This window comes from Phalacrocorax carbo, chromosome 8 (assembly GCF_963921805.1).
Source record: "Phalacrocorax carbo chromosome 8, bPhaCar2.1, whole genome shotgun sequence".
NCBI lineage: Eukaryota > Metazoa > Chordata > Aves > Suliformes > Phalacrocoracidae > Phalacrocorax > Phalacrocorax carbo.
This window is the reverse complement of record NC_087520.1, coordinates 25,147,124-25,165,396: the sequence shown is the minus strand read 5'-3', so window position 1 is coordinate 25,165,396 and position 18,273 is coordinate 25,147,124. Positions and strand designations below refer to the sequence as shown.

Sequence of the window (18,273 nt, the reverse complement as noted above, 5' to 3'; positions counted from 1 at the left end):
AGCCACTACCATTACCCCTGCCTTCGTTCTGGGTCCAGCCCATGCACACACGCATCCCACTAGAAGAGGGGGAGCAGTGCAGCATCCCCGTGCTCAGGTGTTTAAGGTTAGGAGTTAAATCCAAAACCAATCATGAGCTTAGCTAAAAAGACTCCGTTTTTCAACATATATTAAGACAACCATTGGAAAATTGCTTTTATCTGCTGCTCCCTAAGCCCTCTGGCTTATACTTTAAAGCTTTTTGTCCGTGAACAAGAGAGCTGGAAAGTCCTTTTTTATTTCCTTAAGCAAATAGACCATCTAATATCCAGCTTTGAGGGGCTGAGGCTTTAAGAGAATAAAAATGAAGGAAAAAACCAAAGAAATGTAGCAAACGTTGTGACACTTGCCATAAAATCACAGGGCTCAGCAGTGATGGGGATGAAGCACCTGGAGCTGTGCCCATGAAGGGTTGGTTGCATGGCCCTCAGTAGGAAGGCAGAGCTCCCCAGGGCCCCCCGAGAGCCTGTGGTGCCCACCATTCACCAGGGTGAAGCTCAATGTCTCAGTTCCCCGATGGGGACAATAAACACACTCCTATATGGGGCGCCGACATCCGCAGTGGTGAGGGCGGCAAAGGCAGCAGCAGAGCAAGGCAGGAGCCCGTTGGGTTGGCATGGCGGGGGGTGTCCGGGTGAGCCCTCCGGAGCAGAGTCCCAGTGCTCAGTCAAGACAGTCCTGCCGAAATCAGGATTTGAAATCAGGATTTGCCTGGTGGAGCCCAGGCACTGATCATTTCACAGACTAATTGATATAATAGCTCTAATTAGCTCTGTAGCAAACACCACTTTGTTTCTTGTTTATCCAGGCTGAGTGCTGAACCATTATTCAACCCCCAGCCATTGATTTCCTACTGCTTTTTAGGTGGTAAGGGGAAAATGTGGGGCTCGGGAACATGGGCATGTGTTTGGGCATGTCTGGTGCTGTGCGTACGTGGGGCATCTTGGAGGAGACCTGGCACCAGGGATGCTTGACCACAGGTAGCGTGGCCAGGCAGGTGGGAAGGGATGTGCTTTCCCATGGGGTGTCATTAGCAGCCCTGCAGAGGGCAGCAGGCACGACTGCTCCCCAGCCCAATGCCTCTGGCTCCACAAAGACAGCAGGACTTGGGCCAGGGGGGACACCTGTCACCTGGCTGTGGCCCACTCCAGGGCTGGGTCAGTGCTAGGGATGGCCTTCCTGCCTCCTCCCTCTCTTGGAGACCTTACAAGGGGTTCACACCTGTTTTTTCCCAATGTACGTGCTGATAAGACGATCATTGATTTGGGCAGGGGAACTGAAGGTAGCTCAACGTGATGCTGCCGCGTTACTGCCTCACGTGCCGCTCTCCCGTACAAGCCAGGCATGAGCCCAGCCAGCACAGTGAGCTGGATACACATTAGGCAGACTTTTGACCTTTTCATACTATTAGCTTTTTTTCTTTTTCTTTTTTTTTCCCTGCAGCACACAGAGCTAATGCTAGGTCCGTATCAGTTCATTCATCCATACCTTTTACACTGACTATCTACTAGAGTAAAAACAACACTGAGACTGTCTATAAATTATTATTTCACCGTCTCCAGATCTGTTCCTTGCCTTCAGACCACTGTTGTAACACACAGATCCAAACCCACAACTCCTCCTATTTTGCCAGCCCCCATCAGAAAACCCTCTAATTTCCCACATGCCTCTGACCCCACTGGCAGCCCACGCTCAGGCTCTTGGGGTAATTCTGCATGGGCTGTTGTGGATGGGCATGCACTCACTCTGCGCTGCAGGCGCAGGCTCCAGGCAGGACTGCTTTGTTTGGTGGCAGCAGCGCAGTTCAGAGCAGAAGGAAGCTGGAGTACGGCAGAGCAAACACCCGTCCTTGTGCCAAAATCCTCATGCTTACACCTTCCCCATCTCCTGTACATCTACAGCATTTAAGTGCTTGAGTACCTGGAGGAGGCACCTCCTCCGAGGTCCCTGGGTGTCTCTTCTGGGGCTGAATTTGTTAGGAAAAAAAGAGGAGGAATGGTGCTGAGCCTGGATTTTAGGCAGCACCTTCTCCATGATGCTGGGAGGGAAGAAAGAAACCAGGCACAAACTGCACCATGGAGCCATGCCAAAGAAGTGTCAGCTCGGGTTTTGGCAGTTAGTCCAAGCCTTGCTGGGGATTTGTGATGCTCTTTGCCTCACTATAACCCCTTCCCTGCTGGGGTGCATTGAGCAGCAGATTTGCTGCTTGCACCAGGACTGAAAAGAAATTCAGTGCTTCAGAATTGTAAGCCTAAGCCATGAAAGACCCCATGAGCAGTCACTGTAGCTCTGAGGCTCTGACAGCACTTTTAATGGCATAAATCAGCATGTCCCAGTCCCTCAGTATTGCTCTTGGTACGTAAGGTTTGACGATAGCATAAGAACCATTTCCAAATCCTTGTTCAGGAAAATACCAGCCAGTACATCCTACCGAGCAGCATTAATGTCAGTTTAAACATTTTCAGTTAAACAGCCTCAGTCTTGCAATCCCCAGCATGAGAAATACTGCACCAAGGAGTGTGCTGAACAGTAAGGCCAACTCTGCAATGGGCAGGAATAGGAGAAAGAAGGAAAATGAGGTGGCTGACACTAGCTAGCAGCTGCTGAGAGCTGGGAATTGTTAACTGAGTTTAGGCAAAAATCTTTGCTGAAATTAAACTAACATTGGAAGCAGCAACTTTGCATTAAGAGAACCCCAGAGGAGTACCTCATTGAACAAAAATATGTAAACAAAGAAATGACACAAATATAGACGTTACAAGTAAACTCAGGAAAAAAGACTACAAATTTCTACCCCGGAGCTCAACTACCTGTATCCTGCGCAGGGGACCACCCTTAAGGACCTAAGTGCCTCTTTCCCACCTACAACAAAGAGCTGCATCTCAGCCAGGTCCCACCTGCACACAGTGGTGGCAGTGCCTGTCCTTAAGGTGACAGAGGGGAGCTTTCAGCACAGGACACCCCAGGCATACCTATGGACAACCTCTTCCCACGTACAGCTGCTCTCTGGGCAGGGCTGAATAAGTTTCCCTCTTGTTGTTCTTCCCAGCACCAGTGGAGCTTCCTTTGAAGGGGAGCACACAGGCAGAGCAGCGAGGCTTTGCAGCTGTGGTCATTCAGACATCTGCAATCACTATGGGAGACTTAAGAGCATCTGCTTAAAATAGTTGGTAGTAAATAGAAAATGTGTTAAATGCACAGAGGTCACCCACGCGACCTGTTTATCTTACCAAGGGTTTCTCTGACTTCTGTGCAGGCACCCATGTCTGGAAGAGCTGCCCAAACCCCTGGTCTGCCTGGTTTGGTCCATTCATCCCACTGTTTATCTTCCCTTGCCCCAGAACAGAAGTACCATGGGAGTAGGTTTTACTTTGACCCTGCTGATTCCACTTGATGTGTTGTTGCTTTCCACCGGCTTGATGAGAAATCTGGGTGTAGGATTAGGACTGGCACCCTGTCCGAAGTCCCAGCAAAGAGCATCGCAGAGCGGGATGCTTGTCAGGGCATCTCACGGTAACAGTGGGGAGCAAACAGCTTTGGTCCACAGGAGGGAAGAGCTGCTATATAGACATATAGTCCACATCAACAGGGAAAACCTGAACAAAAATGGGACAAAATCCAGTATCTGCCTTGAAACATGCTACCTTGCATCCCCTGCCACAAGTTCCCATAACGACAGAGCCTCATTACGCACCTCTGTAGTTTTGACTGCAGTCCCCCAGCTGCTCCCTTTGCACCGCAGTGTGGCATGTCACGCTGGCTCCCAGCCCATCTATGCCGTGCCTGGACACCCTCTGGCATGCAGGAGATGATCCCAGGAAACACTGGCTGCCTGATCCCTGGATCCTTACTCCACACTGCTCATCCTCCCTCCTTTTTTCTCGCTTATGCCTTGAATCTCATCAGTCCAGTCCTCAGCCCTGGGGACAAGTGGGTCATGCAGCAAGTGTGTGAAGAAGACCCAAAGTGAACAACATATATGGGTGTGCAAAGGCAAGGCTTAGTGTGAGCAATGGTGCAGATATGACCTAGAGCCATCCTGCAGCCTTCCCTTTACAGACATAAAAGGGCACTCCAGGGATTCAGGGGGTTAGTTTTATTTTCATTTTGTAGTGGGAGCCAAAAAGCTCTTTATTTTGAGAGGCTTCAAACATTGATTGAATATGGCTGATCCTTCCATCAGCTGGTGCAGTGCCACCAGATGAATAAATCTTGCATGCATCTGTAATTACTGCTTAGCTTGTGTTTAAATGCAGTGTCGTTGATCTGCAGAACTCATCAAAATCCATATAGGAATGCAGGAATTTATATTGGATGGAGCACAAAAGTACATTTCAACATCCATTTTCAGCCTTCTTTGTTCACCACCACCACCCCCCCCCAAAAAAAATCAAGCATTTATTTACCTCTATACAAATTCTTGGGTTAACTTCCAATTTAATCATCAATTGCAACACCATTTTATAGGCTGCTCTTTATGGAGGGAATATATTTCTTTCTTATAATAGGCCAGCAAATTTCTACCAGCCTTATAGTGTGTGCCCTACATGAGCAAAATCCCTCTTAAAAGCATGCGTAAGGGTTATAAAACTCAGTACGGAAAGGTCTTGTGGTTAAAGCTCCTGACTGCAATTTAGGGACCCCAAAGTGAGTTCCAAGTACCACCACGGACTTCCTGTCATGTCCTCTGGCGAGTCATCTATCTCCTTAATTCTTATATTCCTCCTAAAGCAAGTGTGATTAATAACATTTCCCTGCTCCAGTGGGAGGCAGGAAGACACATCAATCACGCTTAGCAAGAGTTGAGGTGCTCCAGCGGCAGAGAGCACAGAAACTTGGGCTGGGCAAGGGCAGTGCTTGTGCTAACCAGCCATCTGCTCGAGATGCTCTCCTCCCCTTCTGCGGCCAACAGGAAGCTCAGCAAAAGCATTTATTGGCAATAAAGTCTGCACTGCCTGGAAGAGCTCCATCCTCCCACTGGAAGTGAAGGGCTCCTGGGTGGGTTCAAACTTCTCCCACCAAGCAGGCAGGGACTCCTGGTCCCCCCACCTGGCTTACTGCAGCCCATGGCTCGCTCCCAGGAGACATGGTCACTGGCAGGTCCATGGGCAGATAGCACAGGCTGCTTCTGGCAGGGATCTGTCCCCAGGGCACATGGGAAAGTCTCTGCACAACCTCAAGTGCAGAGACAGTAGCTATCCCCAGATCTCATAGAGGAACATGCCTTGGAGTTGGTGTCCTCAGCTTATCTCCCACAAAGCCACACCAGCTCTGTGCCCAGGCTGTCCAGGTTGGAGTATCTCAAGCTGATTTTATCACACACAAATCCCTGATGCATCTTTGGCTGAACACAGGGATCGGCCCCCTCCTGCAGAGACCTGGGAGCAACCCAAAGCTCTATTAGGTGGGCTGCAGGAGCCTGACCTCCAGGGGTGCCTGTCTGGAGATAGGTGGCTACGATTACAGACCTCTCTGAGGTTGCACATACCCATAAGAGAGGGAGAAAGGAAAAGTGGATGGTCAGCAGGATGTCTCGCCAGACCAGCCTGGCCCAGGTGACAACCTTTCCTGGTGGAAACCATCAAGCTATTTGGGCACACAGCAAACAAATCTCCTTCTAACAATGATTTGGCTAACATTTTCTAAAGGGATGAGACACCCCATGAATTTTACCTATGTGTCTGCTTCTGGATCCAGCCTGGACTGAAACCAAAATGCTACAATACCACAAGCAACGCTGTTCTCGGAGGAGCCTCAGCCTGACAGCCTCTGAGAGGGACCAGAAAGTCCATTTGCATAGCAGAGATTTTACACACCCAAGAGATCCACCTATGTCTGGGATAACTAAGATGTTTTTAGCCTGCAGCCAAGGGTAAAATTTCCAGGTTTTGCTTTTGCTAGCTGTGGGTCATATCTGTCCACGGCAGAGCATTGGCTGGTTTTGGTACCCACGGTTTCTGGCAGGGATCCTTAAATGGAATTTCAAAGCAGAAATCCCTATAGGTTGCTAATAGGTCAGGAAAATGGACAGATCAGAAGATCCAGAAACATGATTCCCACTCCATCACCAGCAACCCATCTTCCTCAGCACAGTGAGTGTATAAATGAGGCCTCTAATTGAAGTCAGCTCCCGACAGACCCAGCCCACTCTTCGTAATTGCACCATCATCCAACTATGGGCATCCTCTATCTACTTGATACAAGAGTGCAGATCTCATTAACTAATGCTTTCCTTCATAGCATTAGATCTAAATCTCTCACCAGTGCTATCCTTGCTGCAGACAGACACCTAGCACTGCAAAAATACTGCGGCTATATCTGGTTTTTTCCTTCCAGCTTACAAATGGTGATGTTAGTGCTACTTCCCCTACTGCCACAGTGTGTAAATAGATGTCCTGGGCCTTTGTGCACACACTGATGAATCTCCCCGGTCAGTGGCTGATCAAAAGGTTAAAGGCCACAGGACTGGTTTCATCTGCAGTCACAGCTGTCTGCTTTCAAGGGTTGGAGTAATTAGCTGACAAGATCACCTTGAGGCAAAATTGAATCAGCCACCATGGGATGTAAGGAGGGCTGGGGTGAGTGAGCCTTTGAGCCCTTATCAGCACGCTCGCTGGGGGACTTGGCTGTGGCGGGCTGGATTTGTTGGTGTCTCTCCCTTGTTTGGGCTGAGCCACCGAGTGCCATGCAGGTGAGCCAGCCACCTTGCGTGGACACGCTGGGAACCCCGCTGCAGCATGGGGGCTGCATTCTCTAATCAGGGCTCCTTCACAGAACAAGCCCTTTGTTACCCAAACTCCCCATGGTTTATTTTTAGCCCCTGCTTTTCTTTCTTTCTTTTCTTTCTTTTTTTTTTTTACAATATAGAAACCCATCAGCTCCACTGTCAGCAGGTTTATAACAGCAGTCCTGGAGAAAAAAAAAACAACGCATCAAACCCACGTACTCTGTTTCGTAAAGGTTTAGGCATAGATCCTGCTTGCATCCAGGGTCCTGAGTCCCACCATGCCTCATGCCTGCTCCAGCTCAGCTACTATCCTTCAGAGCTGGTCATGAGAAAGAAGCAGAGGCTTATGTAACTCAATAAAGCAAGAGCTAGACTGGAGCTGTTGAGCCTTCCTCTGCTTCAGCTGAAGTGCGATTAGTGCCTGCATCTGCCCTGGCGTGCAGAGGACACCTGCGTGCAGGGCCACCGGGAGGGAAGACCTTGCACAGCCTGAGCCATGCGTCATCCCGGCAGGCTTGGACTTACGTAGCACTGCTGGAATGAGCCATCCAGCCCCCATAAAAATCTTTCGCTTACGGAAACAAAGGCAAGGGTTCCCTGTGGTCAGCAGCTCTGTGCTGAAAAATGATTTAAATCACAGAAGCTTTATATAAACAGCAGTATTGCCCAGCTAAGGACACTTCTAAAAGGGATCGCACCACTGCTAGCAAACCGTGTTCACCAGATCTGTCCAAGCAACAGCTCCGAGGGGGCTGGCATTAAACTGTCTGTTTCTCCAAGTAGCATTGTATTAAGTGACAGTAAAGCAGATAGTTACATATAGAACAAGGCAGTATGGCTCCCTCCTTTACACATCTCATATAGGACCCAGGAGGTGAGGAAAACCCCTTCCTGGTGTGATGAAAGACTCCGAAGAGCTTCTGTGCAGGAATGCCTTGGGAGCAGAGCAGAGATGTTCTGCAGGGGTTGTGCAGATGTCTACAGAGATGTCTACAGAGAAACAAGTAGGGAATAGGGAGGGGAGAGAGGACAGCTGTTCCCATACAATAATTAACAAAGTTAAACTCTGACATGGCAGTTTAAAAACCAGAAACAGGCAATTTTCACAGACAGGGTAGCTGAACCGGGAAATTCCTTGCTGCAGATGTGACTGTTGCAAGTTTACATTGCTTCAAAAAGCATCTAAACAAATTTCTGGAAGAATAATCACTGAGGGTTAATAAATATAAAGATATCACCCTTCTCTTTGAAACTCTGTTATCCATATTAAACATTGGAGGCTGGGAAGACTGTCTGAGTGTTGTGTACTTGCCCTGTATTTGTACTCTTCTCAACATCTGCTTGTAGACACTAGTTACAGTAGGTGGGTCATTGATCTGATCCAGACACATTGTTTTTTTCTTTTGTTAGGGCTCCAATATGTAAAAAAAAAAATCTTTATCATCCCCTCTTACCTACCATCCAATTTTCAAATTTCATTGCAGAAAGATGAGCCCATGTCTGCTTTCCCATGGTGGCTCCGAAACCATTTCGGAGTATGTTGTTAGTATTGGCTTTTCCTCCAAAGCCCACCTCTCCCTCAGCCAGAGCTCTCTGATCACAAACTCAAACTGTACCACAGTGTCCTTTTATTCCAGCAGTAACAAGACCGTGATATATTGCTGACCAAACCGCCACCTGTGAGCAAAGCCAGCCAGCAGCTTACGCCTGGAGACCCTTTATGTCCTGAGGTACCTTTGTTATACAGTTGCTATTTAGTGATTCTGCTCATCCACACGCGATGCTAAAAATTATTCTGGATCCAGTCATGCCTTGGAAAACTGCAAGTCTAACTAGGACAGCTAAACTCCAGACTGCTTTTGTTCATTCCTCCTGCCTATCATTAGTATTAATATCAACTTGTCAAGTTGATCTTGATGTACAAGCCCATACAGCCTGCTGCACAACTCCTTTTCCTTTGCCATGGACACATCTCCCACTTGCACTCATCAAGGAAGGTCTGAACAACAGCCTGTGACCCTGGCCAGCAGCAGGGTCCTGCTTCAGTGCGGGCAAAAAATATGCATCACAATGTAGCATCCCTCTTATCAAGGTTTGGCACCATCCTTTAATAGCAGGGACCATCATCCTCATTTCCCAGGGGAGAGTAATGAAAACTCAGAGCACCCAGCAGAGTTCATTCAGGAAAATAACTCCAGTAATCTCTGGGCCTGGTGACCATCACTCCTGCTGTTACCAGCCTGCAAGAAGCAGGCACCAGAAGTGGCTTGTCACTGGTTGGATTTGGGGGAGGGAAGCTGGGGAGTGTCCATGCCCCTATCTCATCTGGTTGGACGTGAAATGAGACTTATCATCGGGAGCAGCAGCAGGACAGGAGAGCCTGCCGTGTAGCTCACGTGATTCCCATCGAGGCAGGACTGGCTGAGCATGGAACACAGCCAGAAGCACAAAACGCTTTACCTAAAGTCCAGGAGCAAATTCCCAAGACCTTCCTTCTCTGGGCTGGGCTCAGAAAATGCCAGATGATGCTCTTGCCCTCTTAGCTGAATTCCTTATCTCCTAAGGTCTTTTCCTGCTGCCTGGCATAACCCACCTGGAAGCACCCAAGGAGCAGCACATAACGCCTTCTGGCTTTCATTAGGAGGACAGGAGGGCTCTGCACATGCGTGTGCTTGCTGTGGTCCCTAGCCTTAGATGGGATTGATTTCTGAAGGAACATGATGCCACTGCTTGACTACATTTCAAGTCTGTCATAACTGATGATTATTTAAGATGTGTTGCATCACTGCTCTGTGTGTGCTGGATGAGTGCTGAGCTCTGAGAGTGGGCTGGGGTTTTTTTCCCCCTTCCTCTAAAATAATACAGCAGATATGGCTGGGCATGGCATCTGCAGGAAAAACACTGCAGTGCCACAGCCTCTGGGTGTTTGCCCAGCTCTGGCTGCCCTGGGTAGCCATACCGAGCTGTATCACTGTATCACACTTTCAGGAAGCAGCACGCACACGGTTTTTCTCTTCTGGTGGAAGATACTATGAGAGTTTACTACACTGTTGTAGAGTCACTACCGATACTCCCTAAGCCCAGTGCTTATCCTCTGAATCCTTACTCTACAGTCACTAAATATTAAATGTGTTTAATGCTAAATATACATCGAGCTATTTGTTCATCAGTGAAAGAAAGGAATAAATTTGGGTACAAGCTAAAGTCAGATATAGATAGCAGATGTTAGAAATACCCATTTCCATCCATGAGCTAGGAAGGAGCACTTGGGTGGAGAGATCTTAACATAAGCATCTAGAGTTAGATGAGATGACTCCTGCTCATGACAAACTTGATTAGAAACTTGGCATTTGCCAGGACACAAAGTTGGAGCTGACCCTTGAGTGCCTCTGTACACAGAGAGAAAAAAAAAAAAAAGCCAGCGGTGAGTCAGCTGCATCTGTTGACAAATGGGGATCTGCTTTTTCAGTCAAATATCATGCAAGCCAACAAAATGAGGCTGGGGTATCCCACACACAGCCTTTCCTTCATGGAGGAGACACGGACAGAGGTTAGGACCAGCAGGACAGAGGAGCAGCTGGGAAGATGCTGCTGTCTCCAGGCTTACTCTCCTGCAGTTCCCACTCCCCTGTCTGCAAACCCACCCCAGACCAAGACCCAAGCTGTGTCTGCCATGTGAGTTTGGCCTTGGTGTAGTGTGAGCACCTTGGGTGTATGCAGTGCAAACAGGACACTGCCTGCAAAAAGACTACCAAGATGTCACCTTTGAGGCAAGAAAAACCCAACAGACGGTTAACCATTTTATTGCCATTAACCTCAACAGATGTGAATGTGCATCTCTGTAAGCCTTCCCACAGTTATTCAGCTCTGACCACAGCAGCGACCTCACCTACACTTCATCCAACATGGCAGCCAGTGGAGCCTTTGGCATAGGCAGTACAACCCTGGGAGAAGGTTCCTGTGGTGGCAGAGTGCCTGGGGAAGGGTCCCCGTCCACGTGCTGCATGTAGGCTGCTACCACCAGTCTGTTCCCATGGGATAACTCAGACAACAGTCCTTTCTGCATGCAGTGTCTCCGGCATGAACAATGCTGGGACCACATGCTGTTGGAAACAGCAAATAAAGGCGCAAGAAACTATATTTACTCCCTATTTTCAATATTACTATGTAGAGATATTTAATATCAGCTAGTCCTTATAGAGTGTCTGCCTTTTTAGCCTCAGTTTGAGAAGCTTCTCTCCCTGTATTTGGGAAATGCCATTTCTTGTGCATTTTGCTTTTAGCAGCGTAGCATAGTTGGGCTTCACCTCCCTGAGCCCAGTAAACTAAGTGACTCAGAAACCTGCAATCTGCTTCAAAACAATGCATTTAAGATAAAAGATATAAGCAGTAATGGAGCTGCTTGGCTCAGTATTATAAATGCTAGAGGATTATTTATGTACTCAAAATCCTTCTAACCTTTCTTCAGCTTTTTTTAACCCCTGCAAGCCCTGGGCAAGGGAGGCTGCAAATGAGAGCTGATGTGTCATTTCAGATATGCTTCCACTCCAGTGTGCAAACCCTGGAGCTGGGAAGTGGAAAGAGTTCTGATTCCAGCACTGTGCAATGACGATGGTGTGGAAGGAGGAGAACCAAGCAATCGCTCTGTGGCCTCCAAAGTGCTCTTATTTCTGCTATTTAAACAGATGCCAGCTTCTGAGGGGATTATGTGTCATTGAGCCTGTTGGCTACGACAACTAATTATCTCCATCAACAGTTTGGCCTTGAGATTTGCAGTTCAAAGGGCATACCAGGAGTGCTGTCATCCAGTGCCATGTGTAGCAATTTGTCCCTACTGGGGTTTCACTGTTCCCAAAAAGGTGACACCCCCAACACATCCCACCCTCTGCCAAGCTCAGTCTTGCACCCAGTGGACCAGCAGGTCCTTCCAAGCAGCATGGCCGGGGAGCACCAGCACACCTGTGAAGCCTCAGAGATACCTTCAGCAGGAACTGAGGAGAATAAGCAGCAGCTCAAATCAGCTCAACATCCAAAGAGCAACCTGCCTGAGCTTCCCATTCCTGCAGCTCTATGTTAACATGGTGCCTGTGCCATGGTATGCTCCTCCAGCTGAGCTTCGTGAGGCGCACGTGCCAACGGAGTCCAACTCAGTTGTGGCCAAGACCACGGGAAAAAAATACCTGCTGCAGCCTGAGATAGGAGAAATCCCAGGAGAGAGCAGCCAGAGGAGTACACAGTTATGGAATGCAGCCTCAAAACGAGCACTGAAAATGTTGTATACCTTTGTATAAATGGATGGCTGCCCCTCATTGAGACTACTGGGAACAGACGAAAAGCAGATCCAGGCAACTGAAGGAATTTAGGGCATTGAGAAACAGGTGGAGAATGATGGAAAAGACTAGAAATGAGGAAAGAGATGAAATGGGGAGTTAATAAAAAAGGCAAAGGGTCTGTTGGCAAGCAAGTATCAGAGCTGGGGTGCCCAACAGCCAGGCTGGATGCATTAGCATAGGAGTGACACTGAGGCACCGGCCTCATGGGGCTCAGCTCACCTGAAGCCAGGACAGGCTGGGTGTTGGCGATACTGAGTATTACTCTGTCACAGTACCAGTTAAGCACTGGGAAGCAGTGCCCTCACCCAGACAGATGCTAGAGACCACCCAGCCAAGGTTCCTCTGGAGATAACCCAGTTAGGATTGGAAGCTGGATGCTGTCAAGGAGGTGAGCGTGGATGGGATGGATCCTGCTTGACTCTCCTCCCTCTGTTGCTATCATCCTGCCCCCTCAAGAGGCTGGCAGGCTGCATCAGCTCTCCCACACCTCTGATCCCCCAGAGTAACTTGGAAGAGGCTGGGCAGATGAGGCTGCATCACCACCATGGAGAAGGATGTGAAGGGAGGTGAGGCTTTCCAAGCCTCAGAGCCAGGTTGTATGCAGGATCAAATCAAATCTGGAGCTAATTTGCTGTCAGGCAGCCAAGGGGAACGCCGTGTGGAAGAGCCGTAGGCTGCGCACACCAGTGGCGAGAGTGAGAACCCCCTGAAGTCCCAGCACAGAGCCTGGGGTTTTAAGGATGGTGCTGTTCACAAGCAAATCATCACAGGTTGAAGGCAGTGATTATAATAATGAACTCCACTGTCACGGTGCTGCTGTGATGCCGAGTCCTTTGGCCAGTTTGCAGTAGATTTCTTCATTGCTGCACTCCCAGCATTAAAGGAGGATCTCAAAGGCAAGAAAAATTAATAGGAAATGTTAAATTGAAGAGAGTTGAATATTAGGAAAATACAGAAAATGAAGATGGAGGAAGTGATAAAGGTCTTCAGGGTACTGCCAAGAGCTGCAAGAAGGAAAGAAAATCCTTCCCTCTCTTACACCTCCACTTTTTACCATCACCTTGAAATATTTTGTTCCTGAGGACAGAGGAGAGCCTGGGTCTCTGAACAACAGCACTGCAGAGCTGCCTTGGTCTGCAGGGACATGTGAAGAAATGCAGCTGCGTCTTAAGTAACAGGAGTTGACACCAGTTGTGAATAGATGAGTGATCGTGGCTTCAGCCGTCACAGCGGAGGATCTGATTTCAAATGAAGCCCCATTCATCCATCCAGGGCCCATCATAAGGCTATTAAGGGAGCATCTGTTACAAAACCACAATGGCTTTAAATGCTTGGTAAAGGGCACAGTAAAAATAAGCCTGCTTAGTTTATATATTTTTCTCTGAGTGAGGCGATTCCTGCAATTCATCAGCAAAAATTAATGATAAAAAATGATGGGTAGCCAAAATAGTGAGTGGGGTGAGGTTTGTTTTTCACTTTGGCATAGAGTTTGGTTGCCTGTTGGTTTTTCCAGGCTAGCAGGGTAAGCATGAAAGCCGGTGGCAATGAGTTTTCTCAGGTAGCAGAGTGCACTAGGCATCCTGCTTCAGAGACCTGGCTCAGACCACTCCCTCCAAGATGCAAATGGAAAGCCTTTTCCTGCTTTCTGATCCAGCAGGGAAAGCATCTCCAGCAGAAGGACAGGGCAGCACATACAGGCCAAGCAGGATGTGTTTTGGCCAGGCACAGTGGGAAGCATGCTCACTACCAAATCAGTGCAATTGGGTTACTCATCAGGACTAAATCTACACTCTATGTTAAAAAAAACAAATTGCATTTACCTAAACTGAAAGAGAAGGTCAAGCTTAGACATCATGGCTATCTTACGTGAATGGTTGCAGCTCACACCTTCTTGCACTCACCTGTAAACTCATACTCACCAGAGACAACAATGTCTTTTCCTTCCCTACAACTGCACAGCTCCTCTTACTACTCTTTATTCTCTGCAAGCTGCTTTGGGCAAAGCTGCCATCCTCTGGCTAACACCTGAACAGGTACCCTCCCATCCTGCCCCGGGCATGTCACCTCCTGGCCCGCTGCCTCTTTGGGTGACATCGAGGCTGCCAGAAGCACAGAGATGGAAGGACAAGACACTGCTCATGCACAGTCCTGTGTTATTATAGTCACAGTGTATGGAATGCATCTCATGTGCATTAGATTAATGCTCCTGAGGCTAGAGGTAGTCATTTAGGCCCTGTAATGCACATCAAACCCCCTTTAAGAGGAACAGGAATGTCTGCGTGCAGCTCAATGGCAGTGAGAAAGACTTTACTGTGTGATGCAGCTCCGTGTTTATAATTCATATTAAAATGTAATCCAAATTCCTCTTTTCTTTATAAATTATATTTAGTTGGGCTGAGTTGTTTTAAAGAATTATCTTGAATGTGGATGAAAAATATGGATTGTGGTCATATAAGTGCAGCTGTTGGGTTCCTCTACAAAAATATTTCACCCTGAAAGACAGGACTTGCTACCCAAAGTTTCAGCCTGTGGAGGCATTGCCTATGTTCATAGATTTTAAGCCTAGAGCAGAATAAGGGTAAATGTTTTAAAACTGTCCAAGTGTTTTAGAAAGATAAATCTCCCCTCTACCCCCCAGAAACCCCAATTTATTCTCCCATACTATCACCATCTAAGCAGGCCCCTGTATTTTGTCCCAGCGCTGCATCTCCCACAGTCCCAGCCCTATGCTGGATTTCAAAATGAAGCGGTGACTCACTTGGGCAGATTCATCTCCCTTCATTTGAGCTGACTAGAAGCAAGGCGTCTCATTGGAGCAAGCTGCCCTATCTCCCTCCTTTCCCAGAGGAGACAGAGGCATCTCCCAAAGGTGACTCGACCTGTCTGTTCCGGGAACAAAACCTATATGCTCCAACCTCTTATCTGAATAAACCCTTACAGAAAAGACAGCATCCAGTACAATGGACCGACTGGGACCTTCGTCCCTCAGGGAATAAAAATAGCAAGTAATATTGAAACTGTGTACTCTCAGGGATTGCAATCAGGGCTTGCAACACATGCACACTTAATTTCCTGCTTTCAGTTCACTATCAGATTTTATGCCTAGGTTCGTGGGGTTTGTTAACATTTCTTTTTCCCCAGAATAGGATATTTTTTTCTTGAACTACAATACATTCAGCTATGAAAAATGAGTTTGAAAAAGATTAATAGGAAGCTGAAGGATCATCTGAGATTGACAAAGATTAATGTGTGTCTTATTCTTATCTGTTTTCTTTTCCTTTTCCATTCTTCTCTTAGCTACCTAGACAGCTTAGATCGAATTGGAGCTGCAGACTACCAGCCTACGGAGCAGGATATCCTCCGAACCAGGGTGAAAACAACTGGCATTGTAGAAACCCACTTCACATTCAAAAACCTCCACTTCAGGTTAGTCTAAAACTGCACAGTAGATTTTTAGGGCATCTATTTATCACAGTGTTTCCCCATAGTTCCCAAAGGAGAAATTGTTAAACTGCTGTTTAACACATGCATGACTCCCACAGCAGAGGACACACCATTTTGGGGTGTCAACAATATGCAGTATTTGGCAATCTTGTCTTGAAAATCACTGCCTTTAAGATGGGAGCTCATGGTACCTTCTTCTAACTGAAACAACACCGCTTTGTTGGGAGGTACAATATGAGATTGGCCCCAAGTCTGATCAAGCTCATGAATGTAAAAATATTTGGCCAAATCTTTTCTCTAAAGTGGGTCAGTCGCATGTGTTTAACGCTATATATTGACCCTCATGATGCCATCCTATAGAGAGAAGGTGGCATGAAGACAGAAAACCACACACAAACAGTATTTAGAGCATATAAAACTCAAGAGCATGTGGTCTCCACCTCTGCAGACTCTTTAGGACCCAGCATGCTGCTGAGGCTCTCCCACAAATCCCCACATTCATAGCTGTAACTGCTCCTCCTGGTCCTCCTTGGCTCCAGGCTCTGGAGGACCTGTTGCTTTGTGTTTGGAGCCTTCCAGGGGCCATATGGTCAGAAAATGCCAAGAATGCTAAAGTTTCGTCATAATGAAGAAAGAGGGAGTGCTGATGGTCCTCTCCTGTGCTGTAGGCTCTTTGACGTCGGGGGCCAGCGGTCAGAACGCAAGAAGTGGATTCACTGCTTTGAGGATGTCACAGCGATCATTTTTTGCGTCGCACTGAGTGGCTACGATCAGGTGCTCCATGAAGATGAAACCACGGTGAGTCTAACTGGGTCTTGGAGGCGCCGGCACTTCTTTACGGGATACTGCATAGCTGAAAACGGCTCAGAGATCGCTGAATGCTCACTGAGGTTCTACAATAATGTGCTTTTGTCAGTCACTCCCCCTGGACTCTCAAATTCTGGGGAGATTTATCCTCCTCTGCACTCTTCAAAATGAAGTCCTTCATACCCAGGTAATGCTGCCTTGCACCGGTAAAGTCAGTGTGTTTTATTTGTCTTTTCTAGCTGACCTGTGTGTTTTCAAAACCTGTTAATGGGACTCTATACCCAGAAAGAGGAGATCTAGCTAGGTGGGCTTCTAAAACAAATGTAATGAAGCAGTCATGCTGTGGTGCAGAGGTGCAGGGTGGCCATGCACACCAGAGGCAGGCTTGGGCTAAGAGTATAACCTATTTCTTCAGGCTACAGAAATTCATTTTCCTGAGTGAGATTGTAACTGTTTGATTCCTCAGGTAATTTGCTCTAGGAGAGCTTTTATGACTTCCCACTGTGACATTAAGCTCAAAATACCATCTGGAAATAAAGCTAGTGAGGAGCTGTGTGCTCCCTGGTATTAGAGTGCAATTAATACAAGTGAATTAAATACACAGAAAGGATGCAAGAAGACTCATTACTGTCTTCTGGATGTTCATTCAGTGTGTTGGGGATGCATGCTTTTGGGACTAATGATGACTGCGGCAAGCACCCAGTCTAACGAAAAGGAATTGGAGGTCATACTCAGACTTTGGTAATGATTTTGTCTGTGCCCAGTCTGCAGCAGCATGGAGGCCTCAATCCTGCCAGCTCTGTCTCTCTGAGGGTCTTTATTCTCCTGCCAGTACAGATGTCAGGCTTGCAGAAAGCTGATGATGAGGAAGGAATCGAGGGAAAGATTGCTGTTAGGTATCATTTGTCGCTTCCCAAAAAGGGTGGGGCTGTGATTTCTAGCCTCTTCTGAGCCAGGTTTATGAGCTTGGCAAACTGTTTTGCAAAATCACCTGGTTGTTTGGGTTGTATTGATGCCAGAATTCAGGGCAGTGTTGACATCACAACTATGTTCCTCCAGACTGACTGAGACACCCTACACACTCTCATGTCCACTTATTTATAATCCTCAGTTGTCATCTCCCTCTGATCCTGGCCCTGATATGCTCAAGAATGCTCAGTCCTCTAGGATTTACTGGGAAGGAATCAAAATCTCGTTACGTGATTTGAAAAACCCAGCCATTAGCTCAATGCCATGGAGTCCTGCAGCTGGGCAGGGGAAATATAGCCGGGAGATACAGAATATGCAGGGAGAGGGCAGACCGGGGGGCAGGGAGCAAAGCTGTGATCTGAGCAGAGAGCAAGGTGCTCTGTAGGTATAACTTGGGCTGTGACACCCAAACTGTGAAGCCAAAGGCAGCCTTTAATACAAGTCACCTTTGGGCGCCAGTCTACGCAAGGCAGAGCCTGTGATTCAAAGCCACAGAGCACAAAATGGAAGGGCTTGAATGCCAATGCCATTTTTAAAATGTCAGCCTTAACACAGCTCCTCTGAGGTGGAGGTTACAGCATCTCTCCTGCGGATGCTGAGCTCTGCCAGTGACTGTCCAACACCCAGTACCATGCCAAGGATAAGCAGGGTGCCAGCTCAGCCTACCGCCCTGAAGTGCCCAGCTGCGGAAACCAGGATTTGTGCAGCTTCAACTTTGCTCTTGCATCTGGAAAGTAGGCACGCCTGCTTTCTGGACAAAAGAGCAAAGTTGGAGCTGCACTCTGGTGCAACACTGACATTTTCTTGCTATTTCAATCCCTCTTCACAAAGCATTTCTGGGGATGCTGAGCAACAGGAGGGCAGAAGCAGCTGCTGTTCGTTTACACATTCGGCATAAACAGGGAAAGGATTCGGCATTGCCTCTGCCGTGCCTGCAGGATGCCCCTGCCTCCA

At 47.7% G+C, this 18,273-nt stretch overlaps 1 protein-coding gene across 2 annotated transcripts in view; it reads left to right on the top strand.

Moving 5' to 3' along the window:
- GNAO1 (G protein subunit alpha o1) overlaps window positions 1-18,273 on the top strand; it is a 146,830-nt gene that overhangs the window by 104,055 nt on the left and 24,502 nt on the right. For both annotated transcript variants that reach the window (XM_064459282.1, XM_064459280.1), the window contains exons 5-6: window positions 15,397-15,525; window positions 16,212-16,341. In XM_064459282.1, the coding sequence (XP_064315352.1) occupies window positions 15,397-15,525; window positions 16,212-16,341 (259 nt within the window). The remainder of the gene's footprint in view (window positions 1-15,396; window positions 15,526-16,211; window positions 16,342-18,273) is intronic.